The sequence below is a fragment of the Salarias fasciatus genome, chromosome 18 (genome assembly GCF_902148845.1).
Source record: "Salarias fasciatus chromosome 18, fSalaFa1.1, whole genome shotgun sequence".
In the NCBI taxonomy this organism is placed as follows: domain Eukaryota; kingdom Metazoa; phylum Chordata; class Actinopteri; order Blenniiformes; family Blenniidae; genus Salarias; species Salarias fasciatus.
In genome coordinates, this window is record NC_043762.1 from 28841291 (window position 1) to 28862922 (window position 21632).

Below are 21632 nucleotides of genomic sequence, written 5' to 3' on the forward strand. Positions count from 1 at the left end.
CACAATTCGATGGAATTACGTACTAAATTTAACCGCTTGGGCGGCTCTTTTATTAGACATAATTCTGTCTTTATGAGACAATGAAAACAAGCAGAATCAAAGAAAAAGAAATACAAGGCGGGGTTAACATTCACATAAATATTTTTTCAATGGTAAATTTATCAACGTTGTCTGGATGTTGAAACAACGTTGGTTTTCAACTGACATATTTCAGCTAAATTTTTAGAAGTCATGATTTTAAAAATACTGACGATTACAGATACATCTAAAAAATGTTGATATTTCAATGTTGAATCCACAATGAGTTTACGACACAACTTCAACCATTTAGTGTCAACGTTGTTTTGACGTTGAATTCATGTTTTTCATCAACTGATATTATTTCAACTAAATTTCGACATTTAAGGTCGGTTGAATGCCAACTGGGTTGTGATTTGTGGTCTTCATGCATAAATTGCTCCAGTTTTAAATCTGATAATCAGTCACACAGAAAGGAACGTGTGAATAAAAAACATCTACAATCAAAACAAATCAAAATACTTCTTGCTCCCTTTAAACTACTTCCTGGGAACCAGTAGTTCTGACACAATTTTATTATTATTCAGTTTGTGGTATAAATCCATTTCTGCCCGTTACATATCACCACAAAGACAAATGAAGCATTTTTGTACAGTTATCATTGTACCTTCATTCATTACATACAATCATTCATGATGCACCAACAGAACACACAGAAGGTGTCAATAAAATCCATCTTTAATTAGATTCTCATGTCATTCTTTATGACATACAGATACAGATTTATTGGCACACTTCAGTATTTGGTGATTAATATGGAGTGTTTCTTCTCAACTGCAGTTTGTTGAGCATGCAGTGGTCGTTGAGCAGCAGGAGGGCTTGTCAGCCTCTGTCAGTGTCGATGCTCATACAGTTGTACACTGCAAAACGCAGCTTCTCCTCACAGGCCTTCGCGCTGAAGAGAAACAAAGGAGTGGAGAACATCAACAAGGTAGTCAAGGTGGCTTTTCAGAAGTTTTATTTTTCAAAATGTTTTGCAAAACACTTGAAATCAGCTCTTTCTCATTTACCCCCCCAAAAAAGCACATGCACATCAGCAGTACCTTGTGTACTTTGGTAGATCAACAGTGCTGGTGCAAGTCGATGCACGGGGAAGCTCGTCGTTTGTTGGAGAGCTGCTTTCAGAAAGAATATACGTCGGCTGCTTTAGGGCGGCTCAGAATTTAGCTTTGATTCGAACAGGACATCCCTCCTTCATAACAGAGATGTCAAAAGGAATTCATTGGTGCTCACCTTACTCTTTCAAAATAGACGCAGAAAGGTGCGGGGAGTCGACTCCGACCAGTAACAAACTTGAGGAAGCGACTGCGGTCTTCTGGAAACAGAATTCAACAGTCCTGTAAGTCGCTGTGCTCAATCCTTGACATCTCAATTAACTTTGAGGTAATCCAAGTTCTAAAAGGCTTGATAAGATGTGTAAAAAAGAAACAACATGGTGCAAATGTTTTCCCCACAACAGAACAGACAGCATGTCAGATATGAGAGCAAGACATACAAAAGGAAGAGGGGTAGGAGTACCAACATCATAAACCACTCACATAATGTAACATTTGTCAAGAATTTAATCTTTGTAGCTGGTTAATTCTTTTTCTTCAGCATGACTCAAGTCAGGGTTGTGGCAGAAAGAGCACCTAATAAGAAGTTTCCATGATTTCCTGTGGAAACCCCTGGAAAAGCAAAAAATAAACTAATCTCTTTGATTTAAAATGACATTTCGGAGAGTTGACAAGTTTCTTTCTTCTGTTGTCATTTAGTTTACAAGTATTGGAAACAGCATCCTTTCACCAATCATTCAATCTGTCTTCATCTTCATTTTACACGTCATCTCAACATTTTTGGAAAAAGACACCAAAAATATGCAGTTGACTTGGCAAAAGACATATACTGTATTAGAAAAAGATTAACAGAAGCAGTAAACTGACCATTGGTGAAGTTTGTCAGCGCCTCCCATAAGTACTGCACTCTCTGGTCATTTTGCTGCTGTCTTCCAAATTGTGCTGTGGGGAAATCAGAAGAATCAATTCCCTGAAGACATTCCAAAAGTGTTGTGTTGACAAAACGCATAGACACCACAAAGTGCGACTTGCTTCAATAGAAAAAGCATATTTACAGCAGAAAAGGTGTGCAATTGTCAAAGACACGCACCAGATAGTTTCAGAGCTTCCACTGTGATCTCTGGGTCTCCGCACACCTTCTTCTCCACTTCCTGCCAGGTGAGCAGGTCCAGCACGGCCTGAGGGACCACCTTCAGCAGCCCCGCCCGCAAGGCTGCAATCTGCACATCCACAGAATCAACTGCCCATTTAGCTGTGCACACATTTCATGAAAGAACAAAAGAAAGCCAGCAGTTCAGACCAGAGAGGTAAGAGAAGTGAAGGTGAAGGCCCACCTGCTGTTTGCTCTCCTCCAGCCGAGCCTTCTGCACCAGGCAGATGAACTGGCTGCGGTCCTTGTAGTGAACCGACACGTTGCTGCCGCCGGGGATGAGCTCCACCATCTGGCCGTCGGTCAGCAGTGTGGTGTAGACCAGCTCCTCCCCGAACCTGAACTCAAACGTCTCCTGGTCCATGTTCTCCATGGCCTCCAGCAGGTTCACCTGAACACACGTCCACATTTAGCAGCGAGCCAGGACCAGGACAGAATCAGTGACCAAACAAGGCTGCTTTGCTTTCATGTTTCCTTTTAACTGTAGAAATAGGAATAGAGAACACAGCATGCCATCTTGTGACTGTTGAACAAATATACATTATCCTCACCAGCACAGAGTCGACTGCTGGAAAGTCTTTACTCCAGACGACAGGTTCTCCAGTCAACTGCTTCCACACCAGGCTGGGCAGAGCCAAGACCTGCGGACACAAGAAACTCGTTCAGGACTTTATCATAAAACACTGAAACCCAAAAATAAGTAGAAAGTTTGTTTATTGTTTATTGTTTATTTTTTAGGGATCCCCATTAGCTTCCACCGTGGTGGTTGCTAGTCTTCCTGGGGTCCCAATTAAAAACATTAACAGAAAATTACAGTCACAAAAAAAAAAAAAAAAAAGTTAAAACAAAAGTTTTCAAAGACACTTCTCGCCGCACATACATTGAAACTCTTTAGCCCAACTCAATCAACGTGTCACTCACCAGAGATCTAACAGATTTTTTAAATGCTTGTAACTTTGAGTCTCTAATTCTATGAGGTAGTTTGTTCCATAGCTGAGAAGCCCTGTATAAAGATGACTTCAGCAAAAAACAGCTTCTAGGGCGGTCAACAACCATGTCTCCTCCAGAGGCACTTCGTGTGGAATGAACACGGGTCTGATTTACAAACGACACTCTCTGAAATAAAATGTCAGGTTCTTTAAATATAATGATCTTCTTCAACAACATTAACAGTGTATATTGCACTTTACTATGAAACATTAACCAAGACAACGTAGAGTGCATGTCTTTCACCCTGGTAGTATGAGGACATTTCAGAACTAAACGGGCAGCCTTATTTTGGGCAACCTGCAACTTAGCTAAATCAGATTTATTTGCGGCGGACCATATAACGGGACAATACTCGAGCTGAGATAAGACAAGAGACTGGACGATCTGTTTGATGATCTCTGGAGTGACATAATACATGCACCTTCTGATCACAGCTATAGCTCCGCCCATTTTACTGATCACATGATCGATATGATTTGACCCAGAGAGATGATGATCCACTATAACTCCCAGCAACTTAAATTCTTGAACCTGTTCTAACAAAGAATTATCCATGGTAAGTGCAAGTTGCACATTTTTCAGCAGATGTAATTTACTCCCTATAAGCATGGTTTTAGTTTTAGAAACATTCAAAATCATATTATTATTTCTGACCCATTTCAGTACAGCTGACAGCTCCACTTCCAGCACACTAGAGATCACATTTACGTCTGGATTAACATAGGACATTGTCGAATCATCCGCATACATAACAAAAGATGCCTTCTCTAAAACATAAGGTAGATCATTTGTAAAAACAGAAAAAAGAAATGGCCCCAGACAACTGCCTTGGGGAAGGCCGCAAGGGACACCAGTGCTACCAGACAGAGAGGCGTTATAAAGCACCTGCTGGCTTCGATCTCTTAAATAGTCTCTTAACAAAAACAAAGACCTTGAAGAAAGTCCATAGCACTTAAGCTTAGAAATGAGGAGGTCATGGTTAATTAAGTCAAAGGCAGCATTGAAATCAAGAAATACAGCTCCCGCTAAGCTGCCATTGTCCAAGGCACGATACCAGTCATCGATCATGTGAACTAAAGCTGTAACAGTGGAATGATGAGATTTATATGCATGTTGAAACTTCGTGAGTAGGCAATTGTCCACAAAATACTTCTGAATTTGTTCACATATAATGCTCTCCATCAGCTTACCCAAAACCGGCAATATACTTATTGGTCAACTGTTCATACCATTAAATGACACCTTATTGTTTTTTGGAATAGGGATAATCTTAGCCTTTTTCCATTCATCAGGAAAAACCCCACATATCAGACACCCATTAAATATGTGACATAAGGGACGTGACACAGATTTTGCCACGAGTTTAAGAAACCAACCATCAATATAATCCAGACCAGCTGACATACTGTCAGATAGAGCAGTGAGAAGCCCTTCAACTTTGTCCACATCGACTCCAGTTAAATCAAAAGTGCAAGTTTTGTTTTTCATGATTACATTTTTTATTATTTCTGATGAAGGTGCAGAGTCCCCTTTGCTCATATTAGATCTTAATTCCTGAACTTTATCGTTATAATAAGCAGAGAAATAATTTGCTATATCTTCAGGCCTGGAAATACAACCTTTATCAGAGTCAATATGTGCAGGAATGGAGTTTACTCCCCTTCCTGACAGTGTGTTGAATGTTCTCCAGATCATTTTACTATTATTACTGGCTTCTTTGAATTTTTGCTGATAATATTGTTTCTTTTTACAGTTATTTAGTTTTACCGTAACATTTCTTAACTTGCGGAAATGAGTCCAGTCCAATTGTCTGCCTGACTTGATGGCAGTGACCTTGGCAGCATCTCGCTCTGGCATAGAAATTCTTAACTCTTGATCTAACCAGGGTGCATGATTTGACTTGACCATTCTTCTCCTCAATGGAGCATGTTTGTCTATAAATCGACAGAAAACATTATTAAACATCGACAACGCCACCACTGGGTTAGATTCAGAGTAAATATTGTCCCATTTAATATTCCCAAGTTCAATAGAAAAGTCAGCAATATTGAACCATTTAAACGACCTTCTATAAATAGTTTTGGGTCCAGATTTTGGAGAATTCATTTTTATATTCAGAGCCACAAGGTGATGATCACTAAAACCCACTGGCATTGATGTTACATTGCTGCAAATTTTGGGCAAATTAGTATAGATGTGATCTATGCAAGTGGCGGTGTCAAAACCAGCTCTATTGCCTTTGATTCTAGTTGGAACAGTCATCAGCTGAGAGATGTTACAAGTTGAGCAGACAGAGCATAGTTTCTTCCTCACTGGACATGTAATATCCAGCCAGTTAATATTAACATCCCCTAGTAAGAACATGTCCTTATTTTCTTCCGACACTCTACTCATCATGTCCAACATTTGCTCAGTATACATCATGTTTGAATTGGGAGGTCTGTAGACACACCCTACTAAAATTGGTTTGCTGTACGGAGACTGTAATTGAACCCATACATTTTCAATATCTTGTGGCATAAGATCAGAACGAAGCTTAGCGCACATACAGTCCTTAATGTACAAAGCAACACCACCTCCAAACATATTTCTGTCTTTTCTGTAAAGTGAATAACCTGTAATTTTAAATGCACTCTCATCAAATGTGTCATCCAAGTGAGTCTCAGACAGAGCTAACACGTTTAGACCACTTAAAAGAAGTGATTCAATCTCATGAATTTTGTTCCTCAGACTACAAATATTGATATGGGCAATTGAAAGACCTTTAGATTTCAATGCTGACGCAAGCACAGCCATGTCAAATGTACAGGAAGACTAAAAACGATCATACCATGAGCCCACATAGATGAGCCTAGTCGTCTGTTGTGGTCTCCACAAGCTGTGATTTCGGTTTAACGATCAGTTTATCATATTTCAGAACAGCATGATCACCTCGCTCCCTCGCTGCCTTTAGCTGCGTTTGCAGCTCTCTCCTCTTCTTTCTGACGGCGTCCGTGTAGTCCACGTTAATGTAGACATTGCTTCCCTTCAACCTGGGGGATGCTGAGAGGATGCTCTGTCTATCCCGGAAACGTTGAAGCTTTACCATGATCATCCTGGGCCTTCCCTGCCCCCGATACTGGCCCACTCGAAAAGCTGCATCAATCTCCATGCCAGAGCCGTTCAGACCCAACTTGGTTGTAAAAAGTTGTCGGACTTTACTCTCAGTCACTTCAGCCGTTTCCTCTCGATTGTCATTCATCCCATCCACAACGATGTTATTTCTTCGAGTGTAGCCATCCAAGTAATCCAGTTTATCTGACCATGTTTTCAGCTCCTCGCGAGTGATGTTTACGTCCTCATCAAACTTCTGCAGCTTGGCTATAGTGCGCTTCTCCTCGGCGCGAAGTTTATCCACAGCGCTGTCGGTAAACTGTAAACTAGATTTGACTTCCTGCAAGTCTTTCACAATCCCATCCAGCCGCTTAGTTGTGCTGTCCATTAGCAGCTCCACAAACGATTTAAAGTTCTCTTGCTGCTGTTTGATCATGTCTTTATAAAATTCCTTCTGCTGCTCCAGCATAGCAGTCAGCAAGCTGATGCTGGCATAGCTGTCCTCCTTAGCCGGCTTAGCCTTCGGAGGCATTACCCAAATCACGAATCTTCACGAAGTGAGGCTCTCTTTACCTGGTTCCCTCGTGCGGTAGATCGGAGCGTGTTTGCCGCCCTGGATGGGTCCTTGAGCCCGGGCTGCCTGCTCGCCCCTCCGGCCCTCCTTTCAGCTACCACCGCCTGTTAGCCACTAGCCGCTAGCACACTAGCACACTAGCAGCTGCGCCGAGCCCCAACCCGGAGCACCAAGCGGACACGCTGCACCCCCACAGGAGGCCGGGCGTCCCGCAGGCGATCTCTTGCGCAGCGAAGAGGTTTCAACCTCAGGTTTGTTGGTTGTTTGTTGGTGTGTGTCCTGAGGTCGGGTCCGGAGCAGTATCTAGAGTAACTTTCAGCAGAGCGTCTGAGCTGAGCTCCAGTCACAAAGTGAGTCCTACTCACCAAGAAGTTCTTCCCTCTGAGGGCACATCCCATGAGCTGACCGATCCACTCATACTTGTGGAACTCTTTGCAGGCCGGGTTTGGGACGTAGTAATCTTTGGCGTCTGAAGCATCCTAAAAGATAAAGAAAATAGGAATTCAGTAAAGGGACAACTCTGAATTCAATTCCTTTCTAATGGGCACTGAATGATGAGGAGCGGTTACTTGGTTGGAAGTCCGGATGAAGAAGGGCAGAGGTACCGGACTCTCAGCGGAGCTAGGACAAAGCTCCTCCGATATGTCTGTCAGGCTGTCCCGAAACCCACCGCCGTGGTCGATGATTCCCTCACCAATAAAGTCACATCTCCACCATTGGTAATAAGTACTGGGCCATCTGTTGAGGTTGAAAGAAATTGAGAACTTGAACCACTTTGTTGCAATCACTATCAGATCGATAAATCCACCCATTAATCCATTTTCTACAACTTATCCGGGACCTAGTCGCAGGGACAGCAGTCTCAGCAGGGATGCCCAGACGTCCCTGTCCCCAGACACTTCCTCCAGCTCTTCCGGGAGGATCCCAAGACGTTCCCAGGCCAGCCCCGAGACATATTCTCTCCCCTGACCTGCCACCTTAAGTGGTGGGGGAGTTTGAGTGGCAGCATGATCCCAAGAGCTATGTTATTGGGGGGCTATATGCCCCCTGGTAGGGTCTCCCATGGCAAACAGGTCCTGGGTGATGGGCCAGACTAAGGGCAGGTCAATAGCTCGTATGATGATGATAAAACCTAGGTTCGTGATGTCGCCCGGTATGGCGCAAGCGGGGCCCCACCCTGGAGCCAGGCCTGGGGTTGAGGCTCGTAAGTGAGCGCCTGGTGGCTGGGCCTTTGCCCGGGCTCAGCCCAAAGGGGCGACGTGGGCCAACCCTCCGGCGGACCCACCACACGTCGAGGGAACCGTAGGGGCCGGGTGCAATGTGGATTGGGTGGCAGCCGAGGGCAGGGTGCCCAGCAACCGATCCTCAGACACAGAGACTAGCTCTAGGGACATGGAATGTCACCTCGTTGGGGAGGAAGGAGCCTAAGCTTGTGAGGGAGGTTGAGAGGTACCTGCAAGATATCGTCGGGCTCACCTCCACACACAGCCAGAGCTCTGGGACCCAATCCCTCGAGAAGGGCTGGACTCTCCACTTCTCTGGCGTTGCCCGTGGTGAGAGGCGGCGGGCTGGTGTGGGTTTGCTTATAGCTCCACAGCTCAGCTGCCATATGTTGGAGTTCTTCCCATAAACGAGAGGGTCGCATCTATGCACCTTCAGGTCGGGGACAGGTGCCTCACTGTTGTCTCGGCTTACGGGCAAACTGTCCGGCGCCTCAGGAGGGGAAAGCAGGTCTCTAGTAACACTGTTTACAGTGGAGGAGGGGAGCTGCTGACCTCAACTGGGGATATCATAGGACGGTGGAAGGAATACTTTGAGTACCTCCTCAATCTTGTCGCCACGTCTTCCATAGAGGAAGCAGAGGCTGAGGTCTCACAGGTGGACTCGTCCAAAACCCAAGCTGAAGTCACCGAGGTGGTTGGTAAGCTCCTCGGTGGCAAGAGACCAGGGCTGCACAAGATTCGCCTCAAGTACCTTAAGTCTCTGGATGTGCAGGGACGGTTTTGGTTGACACGTCTCTGCAACATCGCGTGGCGGTCGGGGACGGTGCCTCTGGATTGGCAGACCGGAGTGGTGGTGATTCCCCTTTTAAAAGGGGGGACCGGAGGATGTGCTCCAACTATAGGGGGATCACACTGCTCAGCCTCCCTGGGAAAGTCTATTCCAGGGTACTGGAGAGGAGGATTCGACCGACAGTCGAACCTCGGATCCAGGAGGAACAATGCGGTTGTCATCCTGGTCGTGGGACACTGGACCAGCTCTATACCCTTCATAGGGTGCTCGAGGGTTCGTGAGAGTTTGCCTGACCAGTTCTCATGTGTTTTGTGGACTTGGAAAAGGCATTCGACCGTGTCCCTTGTGGTGTCTTGTGGGGGTGCTTCAGGTTATATGGAGTCCAGGGCCCCTTGTTAAGGGCCGTCCGGTCTCTGTATGACTGGAGTAGGAATCTGGTCCGCATTGCCGGCAGTAAGTCGGACTTGTTTGGGGACCACAGGATTTCATCTTTGCTTTTTGCAGAGGATTTTGTCCTGTTGGCTCCATCGAACCTGGACCTGCAGCATGCACTGGGGCAGTTCACAGCCGAGTGTGAAGCGACTGGGATGAGGATCAGCACCTCCAAATCCGAGGCCATGATCCTCGACTGGAAGAAGGTGGCCTGCCCTCTCCAGGTCGGTGGAGACTCTGGCCCAAGTGAAGGAGTTTAAGTGTCTCGGGGTCTTGTTCACGAGAGGGGGACGGATGGAGCGTGAGATTGACAGGCAGATCGGTGCAGCATCTGCAGTGATGCGGTCGTTGTATCGGTCCGTCGTGGTGAAGAAGGAGCTTAGTCGAAAGGCGAAATTCTCGATTTACCGGTTAAGTCTATGTTCCCACCCTCACCTATGGTCCTGAACTTTGGGTCATGACCGAAAGAACAAAATCCCGGATACAAGTGGCTGAAATGAGTTTGCTCCGTAGGGTGGCTGGGTGCTCCCTTAGGGATATGGTGAGGAGCTATGTCACCAGGGAGGAGCTCGGAGTAGAGCCTCTACTCCTCCACATTGAGGGGAGCCAGCTGTGGTGGCTCGGACACCTCTTTAGGATGCCTCCTGGATGCCTCCCTGGGGAGGTGTTCCGGGCATGTCCCACTGGGAGGAGAACCCGGGGAAGACCTAGGACAGGCTGGAGAGACTATGTCTCTCAGCTGGCCTGGGAATGCCTTGGGATCCCCCCGGAAGAGCTGGAGGAAGTGTCTGGGGACAGGGACGTCTGGACATCCCTGCTTAGACTGCTGCCCCGCGACCCGGTCCCGGATAAGTGGTAGAAAATGGATGGATGGATGGAACCGCTCTGTTACAATCACTATTAGATCGATAAATATCCAAGAAATATGTTACCTGTAATTCAAAGTCTTCTTCAGTTTGGCAGATCCCTTGAGAGCTCCGTACATCTGAAGGAAGAAAATCCTTAATATCAGACTGTTCTGAACATCTACCCACCGCAGTGTAAATATCTCCATCATGACAGTCAATACCTGATTGAACAGGCTTTTCCTGCAGCTGGAGTCCAGAGACGGGTTTTCTCTGTGCGCCATGGCCAGAAACCTGTTGAGCATCACTGTTGGTGTTTCTGATGGCTCTGGGGTCTCCGAGTCCTGCAGGCTCTGAGCAATGAGCTCAGCGCGGTGTTTGGACAGCAGCAAAAACTGCTTTGCGCTCTACAGTTACAAGAAATGACAAATACAGAAAGGATTCATGTAGGAGTGAACTAAATATCAAGTGTTCGCTTGATATGTGCTCAAATTTTCAACTCATTAGTTTCATCATGGTCCGCCACTCCTCCATGACAACCCGGTGTCAAGAGAGACATGTTGTGGTTTTGCTGACCTCTGAACTGAAAGCTTTGTTTACGGCAGCCTCGCGCATGCGCAGTATGGCTCATTGGTTCAGGGGCTACCAGAGTCTACACAACAGTGATTAGAATGTAACCTGAAGTACTGTACATTCACCAAGAGATACAGTAGGTGGCGGTATGCACCTAAGTTGTTGGTCTCCACCCGCCATTACTCCGATGAAGAAGTACACAACAACTTTCTTCTTCCAGTTTAGTGCAAAATGGACGAATATCTATCGGATGAAGATGTTTTGGACGAGAACTGCGAATATGAAGGGTGTCCTTTTGAGTTTATGGACGATTAAAGCCGTTTCAAGAGCGGCGTTACACATGCCCCGTCTGCTAGCTGTATACGGATGTCCGCCGTTCGATTTTGGATCAAAATTTCTACCGAAGCACTGTTTGGATCAGAAAAGCCTTCCAGGTGAGTATATTGTTCTACTTCATTCTATAAACAACATGAAAACTGTTTAAACCGTACTTTTACTTTAAACTTCATAGGTCACATGGAGTCTTGTTTGAGTAATTTCTTACAAAGAACTCAATGATTTTTGATTTTCTGAAACGAATGTATCAGATGTATTCATGGAAAGTGTTCAGATGAATCACCTTGATTTTGCTGAAGTCACCAAGGCTGAAGTTCCAGGCTGGCACCAAATAGGGCAGCACGCTGTCCAGGAGATGGACGAACCTGCAGAGGCAAGACGGATAAGTGGACCCACTGCCAGAACATCGCTGTAAAGCCACGCCTCTCAACCCAGGAAGACACGGTGCTTTTCCACTTGTAACAGGTGGTCCAAGGAGGACGGCCTACCTCTGAATGAGCAGCGCTCTGTGGTACAGGACGTCAGGTGGGACACTCAGCAGACGGGGGTAGCGCACCAGCTTAGAGGACCGGAACTTGTCAGCATTGAGGCCAAGGTCGTTGTCACGGTACGGTGTGATCGACAAGCCTCGGATCCGGACGTCTGTCCCGTCGTCTGTGAGGGACAAGGAGAAAACACGTCTTGAGTTTGCATCTCCAAAGGTTTCTGTTGAAAGACTATTTGAAGGCAGGAGGAAAACAAACAGCCTGACCTACACACTCCTCGATTCGAATCTCGATGACAGGAAAATGGCAGGTCATATCCTGCAGTACACACACTTCTCCAGTCACAGTTCTGGATTCCAACAGAAACAATCAATTATATCAGCAACAGAACAATAAATCTAAAAAGCCTCCTGGCGATGAGAAATGATTTTCTCACTCATCGACTTCGACTTCATTCAGTTTCTTCAGGTGTTTACCGCCTCCATGGATTGTGATTTTCTTGGGCATAAAGTCACCGTCTTCCACGTTTACACTCAGCATCATTTTCCTGATGGACAAAAACAAAAACAGGCACAATAGAAGCATGCTCACAATTTATCAGGAACTTCTAAGACAGCATGTGGGAGGGGGCTTCTTACTTGACCACAACGCCTCTCCTCATCTCCAGGCGGATCCAGTGTTCTCCTCGTTTGCCTGCACTCTCCCAGTATGTGTCAGCGTCCTCATCCGTCATACATCTCGGGCCGTAATAAGTCTCACATCACCAAACATCAAGGTGGCATGAAAGGAGAAACGAATGTGGAAAAGGTAAATACTTATTAAACACATGAAATTCACTACATGGATAAAACATTTTACTTGAGACAGAATCTTTGCTATTTATGCTTTTAAGAGTTTTGTCAATATGACAAATTTAAATTTTTCTAAAGGCTTGCATCAAAGTAAAAACAACCAGATAATCTGTGTCAGAAAATGTTTGTGAAAAGCAAAATGATGCTCACCTCATTTGAAGACACACCGATGCTCCTCACAGAGTCTTTCAAACATCCCAGGATGTGTTCCCCACACTTCTGCATCACGTCTTCTTTCTCTTTCTGGTCGTACAAGTAGTGCACCAGATCCTCATCACATTCAAACGTCCATCCAGGAGGAACGTACCTGGAAAGGTCAAAGTTTACATTAGGATTTGTCTAAAACATCAACTGTCCAGTTTGACTTCATTCAACCAGACTCACCTCAGCTTCTGGACGGCAGCGCCGTCACACACCGCGATTTGGGGTTTGTTGGTTTTGTAAAGAGCGTTTTCCACCACGTCCACCACCTGCTCCCACCGGTTGCAGGGTTTGTGGTCGAAGCCGAGGAGCTGCTGCTGCCTGCTGATGGTTTCTGGAGACTCCACTGGTACCAGGCTGTCACCCCCCTCAGTGTGTTTACACACCAGGATCCAGCCTTCCTCCAGCTCCTGGCCCGGACGCTGCTCCTCCAGCTGCTCCTGAAGACAGACAGCCGTTGTTTTTGTCAGCATTTATTTTCATCTTTTTAACAGAAACATGCCGTTTTCACTCATTTCCTTAAAGCAAAATGAGTCCCCTGTACTGTAATATAAGTATGTAGTTAAACATTTCAGGAGTTCGTAAGATAAAAAATATCTCGTGACACTTACATCATGGAAATACAGAAACTACTGTTAAAAGGAAGCAAGACAAGATCTTACCTGACTGATTTTCACCCACAGGCCCTGGTCGTTACAGTATGTTTCTCCTGTTGTTTGGATGCAAGTTCCTTTCTTCAGTTCAAGATTGTATTTGCATAATTTCTTGCTATTTGGAGGATGATGAGGACTTTCATAGACTGATATGAGAGTTCCAATGGAGCCGGTGGAAGCTCCGCAGGAGGCAGAGGCAGATGATGAGTCCTTGCAGATTTTGTAGCACTCCTCTTTGGGGACATAACACAGACACTCGGGTACCGACTCCCCCTTCCCCAAACTCTCAATACACCTGTTCAGGAAGCGGATCCTGCCCAGCAGATAGTGTGGGTTGTTGCTCAGAGACATGGTGGTGCAGATGATGGAGGAGCCAGACAGCAGTTCAGCATCTCCAGACTGATACCATAAAGCTGCACAAAGAAAATGCATTATTTATTAATCACAGGCTTTTATAAACATCCTTCACTATATTTTAGGTTAAAATAAATCAGAAAAAGATTCCCTGTGCCACAACAACAAAATATTCTTACAGTGTAAAGCTTTCTAATGACCATCCATTAAGTCCCTATTTTTCCTGCAATGAACAGTCATGGGCTAGTCTCTGTGTCCGCGGATCAGGTCCCCAGGCACCCGGCCGTCGGCTGCCACCCAATCCACATTGGACCCGGCTGCTACGCTTCCCTCGGTGGGTGGTGAGCCTCTGGTTGAACGACCAGAACCTCTATTTTCTGTGAGGCCGAATTGTGCACTTTATTCATCTGAAAATATTCTTTTTTGTGTGTGTGTTTATGCCTGAAGAAGACCGACCCCAGTCGAAACGTCGCACGTAAAAACACGCATTTAAGGAATATTTCATTTTTTTTCTCATTTCCCGCTTTCTTTTTGTTTTCTTTCTTTTGCCAGCCTTATTTCTTTTTTATTTCTGCCAGTTCGGCGTCGGTGATGTGGGAGGAAAGTGAGGGCTGGACTGTGGCTCAGAGCGGCGGGTGCCGCAGCCGTGCGCGCTTCCATGACGCTCAGCAGGAGCGCAGCTTCCCGGAGCGCCGGGGAGGGTCCTGTGGGAAGCGTGGGGGGAGAGAGCTTCATCCCAGGATAGACCGGCTGGGGGCGGGATGATCATGACAGAGTTTGTGTTCTGCACCTTCTCAGGCTGTGACTCTACTAGTGCTCGTCATGGCAAGGAAAAAAAAAAAGACATTTTCTGTAGCTTGTGAGAAAGCAGAATACCTCACTGCATTTTCAGATCTGGGTAGAAGTTTTAACCTGGACCAGTACATCTTTGAAGTACTTTGCAATAGTGTGCCACCTGTATGGCCAGTCATCTGCTGAAAATGTGAACGATGCAAGCTGCAGAGCATTCTGCATGGCATCATCAGCTTTATCTGAAGTATCAATGCCTCCAGCACGTGATGCTCCACACCAGGGGTGTCCAAAGTCGGTCCTGGAGGGCCGCAGCCCTGCATGTTTTCCATGTCTCCCTGCTTCAACACACCTGAATCTCATGAGGGTTCTATCACCAGGTTCAGCAGAAAGCCAGATAACGAGCCTCATTGCAATCAGCTGTGTTGAAGCAGGGAGACATGGAAAACCAGCAGGGCTGTGGCCCTCCAGGACCCACTTTGGACACCCCTGCTCTACACCAACACCGCAAAAGGTCAAACTAAGCTACCAAGCAGCAATAATGAGACATTGTCTGAAAGGTGTTGTGTGTGTACCCTCACCCATTGGTAGAGGACGACACATTGAAGATGGAGCGTTAACAAACAGAGACCCGGATGACTAAAAATCCTGCTCCTCAAAGTGTGAATGTATCAGTGTCAATTTAAGAGAGATTTTGTGTTGCTAAGTGGATGTTGATAAATAAAACAAGTGAATTTAGCACCATAGAAGTTAGTTTTTTTTTTGTTTTTTTTTTTCAATTTATATTTATTTAGCTATATGGCTTCTGACAAAAAAAACTGCAGCATGTATTGCGGAGAACTTTTAACCTCAAGTCCGTAAGGGTATATTCTAACAAAAATGCATCTAAAAAGTAGTGCCCAGACATGGGAACGAAAATCATTTTCTAGCCACTTTTTCATGGTTCACCTTGTGGCCTATTGATCTGAACTCTTTGGAGGGAAGTTAAACAGCAAAAATGGAAAAGAAAAAACACCAATCTGGCGCATTCAAGAGAAACGCAAAAGAGAGGAAAGAGAAGTTGGTTGCTTCTTGTCATGAACTAACATCTTACTTTTCATCAACACTGCACCATGGCCGCGAGAGCCCAACAACGCCGGTTGCAGTGACTGAAGACGAGGCTATGCTAGCCGCTAGCGGTACTACCCAAAACCTAATGTCGGCGGACCGCCAGGAGCCCTGCTGCAGCACAACTGCACCACAAACACTGCCGGATCATTTTGATCCATGCACAAAGTTCTGAAAGTTGTTTTCCACGTTACCTGGATTGTTTTGTTCGAGGATGTTCAAGGATTATGGAGGAATCAACTGAACTGCACTGCACCAGCACAGACAGAGCCATTGGTGAGTCAGTGAAACCTTCAAAAATATTATCTTTATCAGAATGCTGTGGTCTTGAACACCTGCCTATTTGAATGTGCCTTGTGTTGCTCTCAACTATAAGAGACCACGGAGTCTTTGTTTTTATTTATTGTACATGAATTCCAAAAGATATAGATAGCTGTGTCTGTATCTATCTGAACAGATTGTGTAATTTTAGACCAGCTGTGTTCATTTTACATTTAAGCTGTATCAAAGATGGTACAGATTTAGCCCGTGACTTTTTATCTGAGCTTTCAGCACCATGGACAGCGAACGCTCTGAGACTGACACCGGTCGGGCTGCGTGTGTGTGTGTGTGTGTGTGTGTGTGTGTGTGTGTGTGTGTGTGTGTGTGTGTGTGTGTATTTGTTCTTCACAACAAGTTTGTGAACTGGTTTGTGACTTTATCCTGCTTTCTGAGGCATATAGGTTAGCTTGGCTCAATGAGCATTAGTGTGTTGTTTGATGGTAGAATGAGGGATTGTTTGAATGGTAAAATTAATATCATAAGGGTCTGTCGACAATGCTCCTTGGAGCTCCTTGGAATGTTCTTGGAGTATGGATCCACAGTGATCCCACATCGGTTGAGAGTTCAGCCTGTGAAATCCTGAGCCAAAGTCCACCTCTCTCATCTCTGAACTGCCACTGCCCCCTGTGGTATTATATCTGTGTCCTCTAAATTACACTGCATTTGACAGCTCTGCTGTTGAGAATACATATCGAAAGACAAAAACACACCCTGTTCACACTGATAAATAAAAGTGAGATATTTGGCTTTATTATCTATGTAGATAAAGAAAACAACTGTCTACTAGATACAAATGTCTTTTAATTTGAGGATTTCTTCATGTTAGAATTCCATGAGGAAATCCCCAGACGATATTATGACTTATTGTGATAATTATTTTAAAAAGTGTTTATTACTGCATCACTGCGTGTCAACTTTTCCCATTCAAACACACCGCCCCGTTTCCTCAGCGGCTCTATTTAAAGACTCCAGTCACTCAGACGACAACCAAACTAACTCCCAGTAACACTGAATTCAGTCGCATATTTTAAATCAATCATGTATTAATATATTTCATGTCCATGGTGTGTCTGTTCTCACCAGCAGCTCACTCAAAGTTGCAGTCAGTGGACGGGCTGCCCAGTTTAGGACAAGCCACGCTCTCTACGGAAAAACTCACTTCGCTTTGATTAAAACCCAGAGTAGTGTCCAGAAACAGTGAAAGGTACCGAACCTCCGCCCAGCTGGAGTTTCTCTGAACGCCGGGAGTCCAACGCCGCCGGTTCCGTAAACGCGGAAGCGCAAATCGACTGTTTTGAGCCTTCTGACCTTCCGTAGTCGCAGTCCTCTCAAACACTGTCAGACGTGTTCAGCTACATACAGACTGTGTGTTATGTGTGTATTTCTATGTGGGTGTGCAGAAGTGCATAGGTCGAGGTAAGTGTGTGTGCGTGCGCGGGCACGTACACGCGGGAGCGCGTGTGCCACACACACTCATACATACACATTAAAGCTTAAATGTTCAGAGAACTTGAAAGAATACCTAATGTAAAATGTCTTGGAATAGTATTGAAGACCAATGTAGGTTTGTGAAAGTTAATTTCGTAAATAAAACAAAATGCTAAAAATCAACAACAACAATAATAAAGATTATACTTTTTTTTATTTGTAGCAAACTTTTCATTTGAAAACATGAAAGTGCTCCATAACAGCAGAGGAAAGGATAAAAACAACACAAAAACAAGTACCTTAGAATTTCACGGGGACATTTAGTTAAAAGCTTTCAAAAGCATGACAAATGAAAGAAATAAAAAGCAATAATAAATATTACATAAACACAGTACATCATAATACCACGTCATTACCACTGGTCCCTTGTATTCCTGTGTCTCAGTTACTTTATGGAAGAACATTTACAAAACACACAAATATCCACTTTTCATTGTCAGAGCCATCAGAATAAATAAAAGTTCTATTGAGAGCAAAAAAAACAAACAAACAAACATCTGAGTGTGTCAGGTGTAGATTAGAAGGTAAACAGCACATGCATGAATGATACACAATAATCACATTCATTGCATAATTATTAATTTTGTCATAAATGTAAAATAAGTCATAATACATTTCACAGAGAGCTATGACTAAAGTTTTGAACTAAATCTTTTATTCTTTTCAGAAATAAATGAAAAACTGAATGTTATAACTGAAGTTTTTTGTTTTGTTTTCAGGCTTTTTCAAAACTCATTATTAATTGTAGAAATGGTACTTTTTATCAATGAAAATGTTTAAAATAAGTAAATTAGGCTGTGAAGCTAAATACAGATGGACTATACTCATGGACTTTCTCAGTATTTAGTAAAACTATCTTCTTTTAAATTTTGAGGCAAAAAGTGAGCTGTTGACGTTATAACCTCCATCCTTCACATTCAAACCCAAAGCAAATCATTGTTAAAATGTGATTCAAACAGATAACAGCAGGTCAAACCAGCAAAGAGATTTTGGTGTCATATTTTTTATCCAGCGGTGATTAAAAAAAAAAATCAGAAGAATCATTTTCTCTAGAAACGTTCCACTACAACTTTGATCAGTCCTCTGTCTTGTCCGGGGACGTCACAGTCAGCTTCGTCGTCCTCATCGTCCCTGTTCAGGTGTGACGAGACATTCGCCGCGGGTCGGGCGCCGCCCTCGTCGTTCTGCAGGAGGCGCTGCAGCCCATCAGCCAGAGAACCGTGGAAATACTGCTGGTCTGTGGGCTGGTAAATCTCAAGGTCCTCCACACTCATCCTGCAATTATAAAAGACAGTTTACTCTCAAATGTCCTCAAACGTGTGAGAAGCTGGTAAAGAGAGAATCGCAGGGCTGTCAAACCCATGAAGGCAGAAGGTGAAGGCTTTCTTCTTCAACAGACAGCATGCAGGTCTGTCCTGGGCCCCGTTCTGTACCTCATGTTGAAGGTGGATCCTTTGAAAGCTGGTCTGAGGGTCTCGGCGGCCGTGGCCACGGTGTAAGGGACGGAGAACTTCCTCTGCATCCAGTGTTTGTCCTCTACGATGGGAGCCAGGCTCTGGTACATGTCGTCCACGGCCAGCATCGACACCTGAGGCAGCGAGACGCAAACCGACACATGACCCAAGATGTCTGATGGTCATCTGTGACAAATCAGGGGAGAGGAGAAACCTCGATGTTCCGGTCAATCAGCTGGTTGGTTTCAAAGTCGTCGTCATCCTCACCAAATGGATTGATGATCAGTTCTCCCACCTGCAGAGCAGAAATCATGTTTCTACAAGAAATCCTGCAAAACCTTTATTTAAACATGTTCATCTGAAAGCAACACAACGAATGGTGAAGTGAGCAATGGGATGTGAGCTGTCATAAAACTTTAAACAAGGGGAGCGACACGCCACCTTGAGCCAGCCGGTGTAGAAGAAGAACTGCAGCAGGGTGAAGACGGGGACGTACATGTCTATCTTGTGATCGCTGTATCCCTTCTCAGGGTTCAGGAATTGTCGTCCAATCACACAGAAGGCGAAAAAGGAGTAGACTGCGATGGTTACTACCTGCACAGATGAGCAATTAAGAACACAAGCCGCTCACATTTCCTGATAAGTTCATGATTAGAGCAGACGTTTCAGCAGGTGAGGATACCTGCGTGTAAACCAGAGGGATGCTGATCCAGTCGTAGTGAAACAGCAGGCTGCACTTGGCTCTGTAATTATTAAGCTCCTGCAAACACAGCTCACGCAATTACAGAGAGACAGTTTTATGAGCGTTTATCATCTGTGAATGTTTGACGGATGAGCAGCTCACGTCCATCAGCAGCCTCAGAGCGACGTCGTCCCTCACTCGGCCCTCCTCCCTCGCCCTGGACGCCAGGTTGGTGAACCAGGTCAGCGGCATCCAGTACTTGTTGAAGTCAGAGTGCAGAGACTCGAACTTTTTCAGCTCGTCCGTGGTCATGAAGCCTTCGGACAGAACACGCTGTTTAGAGTTCAAACCCTGAAACAACCATCACTTGGCCCGGTTTTCCTCACCGGCCTCCACAACGTGCTCCAGGGTTGGGAAGCGCTTGTGAACCCTGGTGCTGATGGAGCGGAGGATGAGGACCGAGGACAGGTTGGCGTATCTCATGAGGGTCCTCCGCAGCAGGCGGCCCCTCCGGTCCGCCCCGTGCACGTTCCCGGAGACCACCATCATCAGGTTGTCCGGCAGCGGGAAGCTGGTGTACTGACCCCACCAGCGGTTGAAGGCCGTGGTCACATAGAAACCTGCACCCATCCAGAGGCGTCGCGTTAGAGGAGACGGCGGGGGAAGCAGCCTCTGCATGGAGCCGGCCGGTTCAGCCTCACCGAGCACAAACAGCACGGGGATGAAGCTGCTGTTGGTGAAGCGGTCGCAGTACAGGGCGACGCGCTCGAACAGATCCTGCTGCTTCGGGCTGAGGATGAATCTGCGGAGCGGGCGGGAAATAAGAGGTGCTGCAGGACAGCACGGACTGAATGAAGGACAGTGAACCGTTTACCTGTAATACAGGCTGAAAAATAGATAAACTCCACAAAACACCAGGAGCTCTTTGTACAGCAGCCGGTAGATGCTTCCCTTCCACCTGAAGAGGAGCCTGGAGAAGCCGCCGAAGCGGGCGTTGGCCACCTCCAGAGTGTAGGACACCGTCATGCTCGAATCCCGTCCTGAAAGGAACATCCTTGCAGCCGGGCCTCATTTTAAGCCTCGGCGTTACGCCATCATAAAGTCACCTTTTAAATTTATCACCTGGGAACCCTCGGCCTGAGAGAAACACGCCTCCGGAGAGAATAAAACCAGAATCAAACTGCAGTCTGCACATCTGTTGATCACTGATGGTTTCAGAGATCTTTTATGGAGTTTCTACAGGATCATTTAAAGATCAAATTATTATAAGTCACTGGCACTTTTCATTTCAGGTCCTCAGCAGGAAAAATGTTGAAAGTCAGTTCTTACAATTATGACAGAAGAAAAAGAAAGAAAAAACACATTCTCAGCAGAGGAATACAAGAATAATGAAGTGGTTCTAAAATAAAAAGTTAAATAAATTAAAACTTCAGACACGACTGGGGAATGCATCAGATGCCTCACATGTTCACATAAGTTTATGAAATTGAGAAGTAAGTCACAAGTTTGTTGCATGGATGAAAAAGATGTTTGGAATGTTTTGCCCCCTGAAAATCATTAAAAAACCCAATCAGCAATAAAGCACTTTGTTTATTGCCTTCATTGTGAAAATATATTTAAAAGAATGAGAACTTGAAATGTTGTAAACATGTACAAACTCTGCATCTTTGGACTGTTGGAGCAAACTCAGGCACACACAGGAAGAACATGGAAACTCCAGACATAGAGACCCCCCAAGCCTGGACTCAAACCAGAGCTGTTCCCAGGGCGAGATAGCCGTGCTAACCACTACACTAATGTGCAGCTCAAGCACAGAACAGAACAGGTGTGAGACGTCCTATACTTTTAAGCTTATGAGTGATTTAGTGATGTAACCCTAACCCTATCTCTCTCGCCCTCTCTCTGCTCCATACATCTCCTGTACTTTGTACCTGTTATCTCAGGACATGTATGCCTCTCAGCAGGCTTTTCAGTGGTATTTACATGTGATATGTGATAAGAAGGGTCCAGACAGCAGGCTCGTCCCTCCCGGCCCTCAGCCTTTTGTCACTGCCTGCTGCAGTCAGCTCTCTTGTTGATTTTTCACATCGTTGCAGCAGTCTCCAGTA

The 21632-nt window shown here is 45.3% G+C and overlaps 2 protein-coding genes across 2 annotated transcripts; both read right to left on the bottom strand.

The window, feature by feature from the left end:
* Positions 1–834: 834 nt before the first annotated feature.
* Positions 835–17108, bottom strand: LOC115406005 (E3 ubiquitin-protein ligase HECTD3-like). The gene is made up of 20 exons (XM_030115851.1): positions 16981–17108; positions 13339–13742; positions 12860–13116; positions 12626–12782; positions 12263–12378; positions 12061–12171; positions 11891–11973; positions 11628–11793; positions 11423–11504; positions 10455–10637; positions 10318–10370; positions 7510–7678; positions 7306–7419; positions 2835–2924; positions 2468–2674; positions 2224–2353; positions 2001–2075; positions 1312–1393; positions 1122–1193; positions 835–973 (listed from the first exon to the last, which is right to left on the bottom strand). The coding sequence occupies exons 2-20, from the start codon at positions 13678–13680 to the stop codon at positions 901–903; spliced, it is 2562 nt and encodes an 853-aa protein (XP_029971711.1). The 5' UTR covers positions 13681–13742; positions 16981–17108; the 3' UTR covers positions 835–900.
* A 1329-nt stretch (positions 17109–18437) lies between these two features.
* Positions 18438–20808, bottom strand: best4 (bestrophin 4). Its single transcript, XM_030116043.1, has 8 exons — positions 20226–20808; positions 19911–20144; positions 19687–19841; positions 19525–19602; positions 19284–19436; positions 19057–19137; positions 18822–18976; positions 18438–18663 (listed from the first exon to the last, which is right to left on the bottom strand). Exons 2-8 carry the CDS (start codon positions 20071–20073, stop codon positions 18438–18440), a joined length of 1011 nt encoding a protein of 336 aa, XP_029971903.1. The 5' UTR covers positions 20074–20144; positions 20226–20808.
* Between the last annotated feature and the right edge of the window lie 824 nt (positions 20809–21632).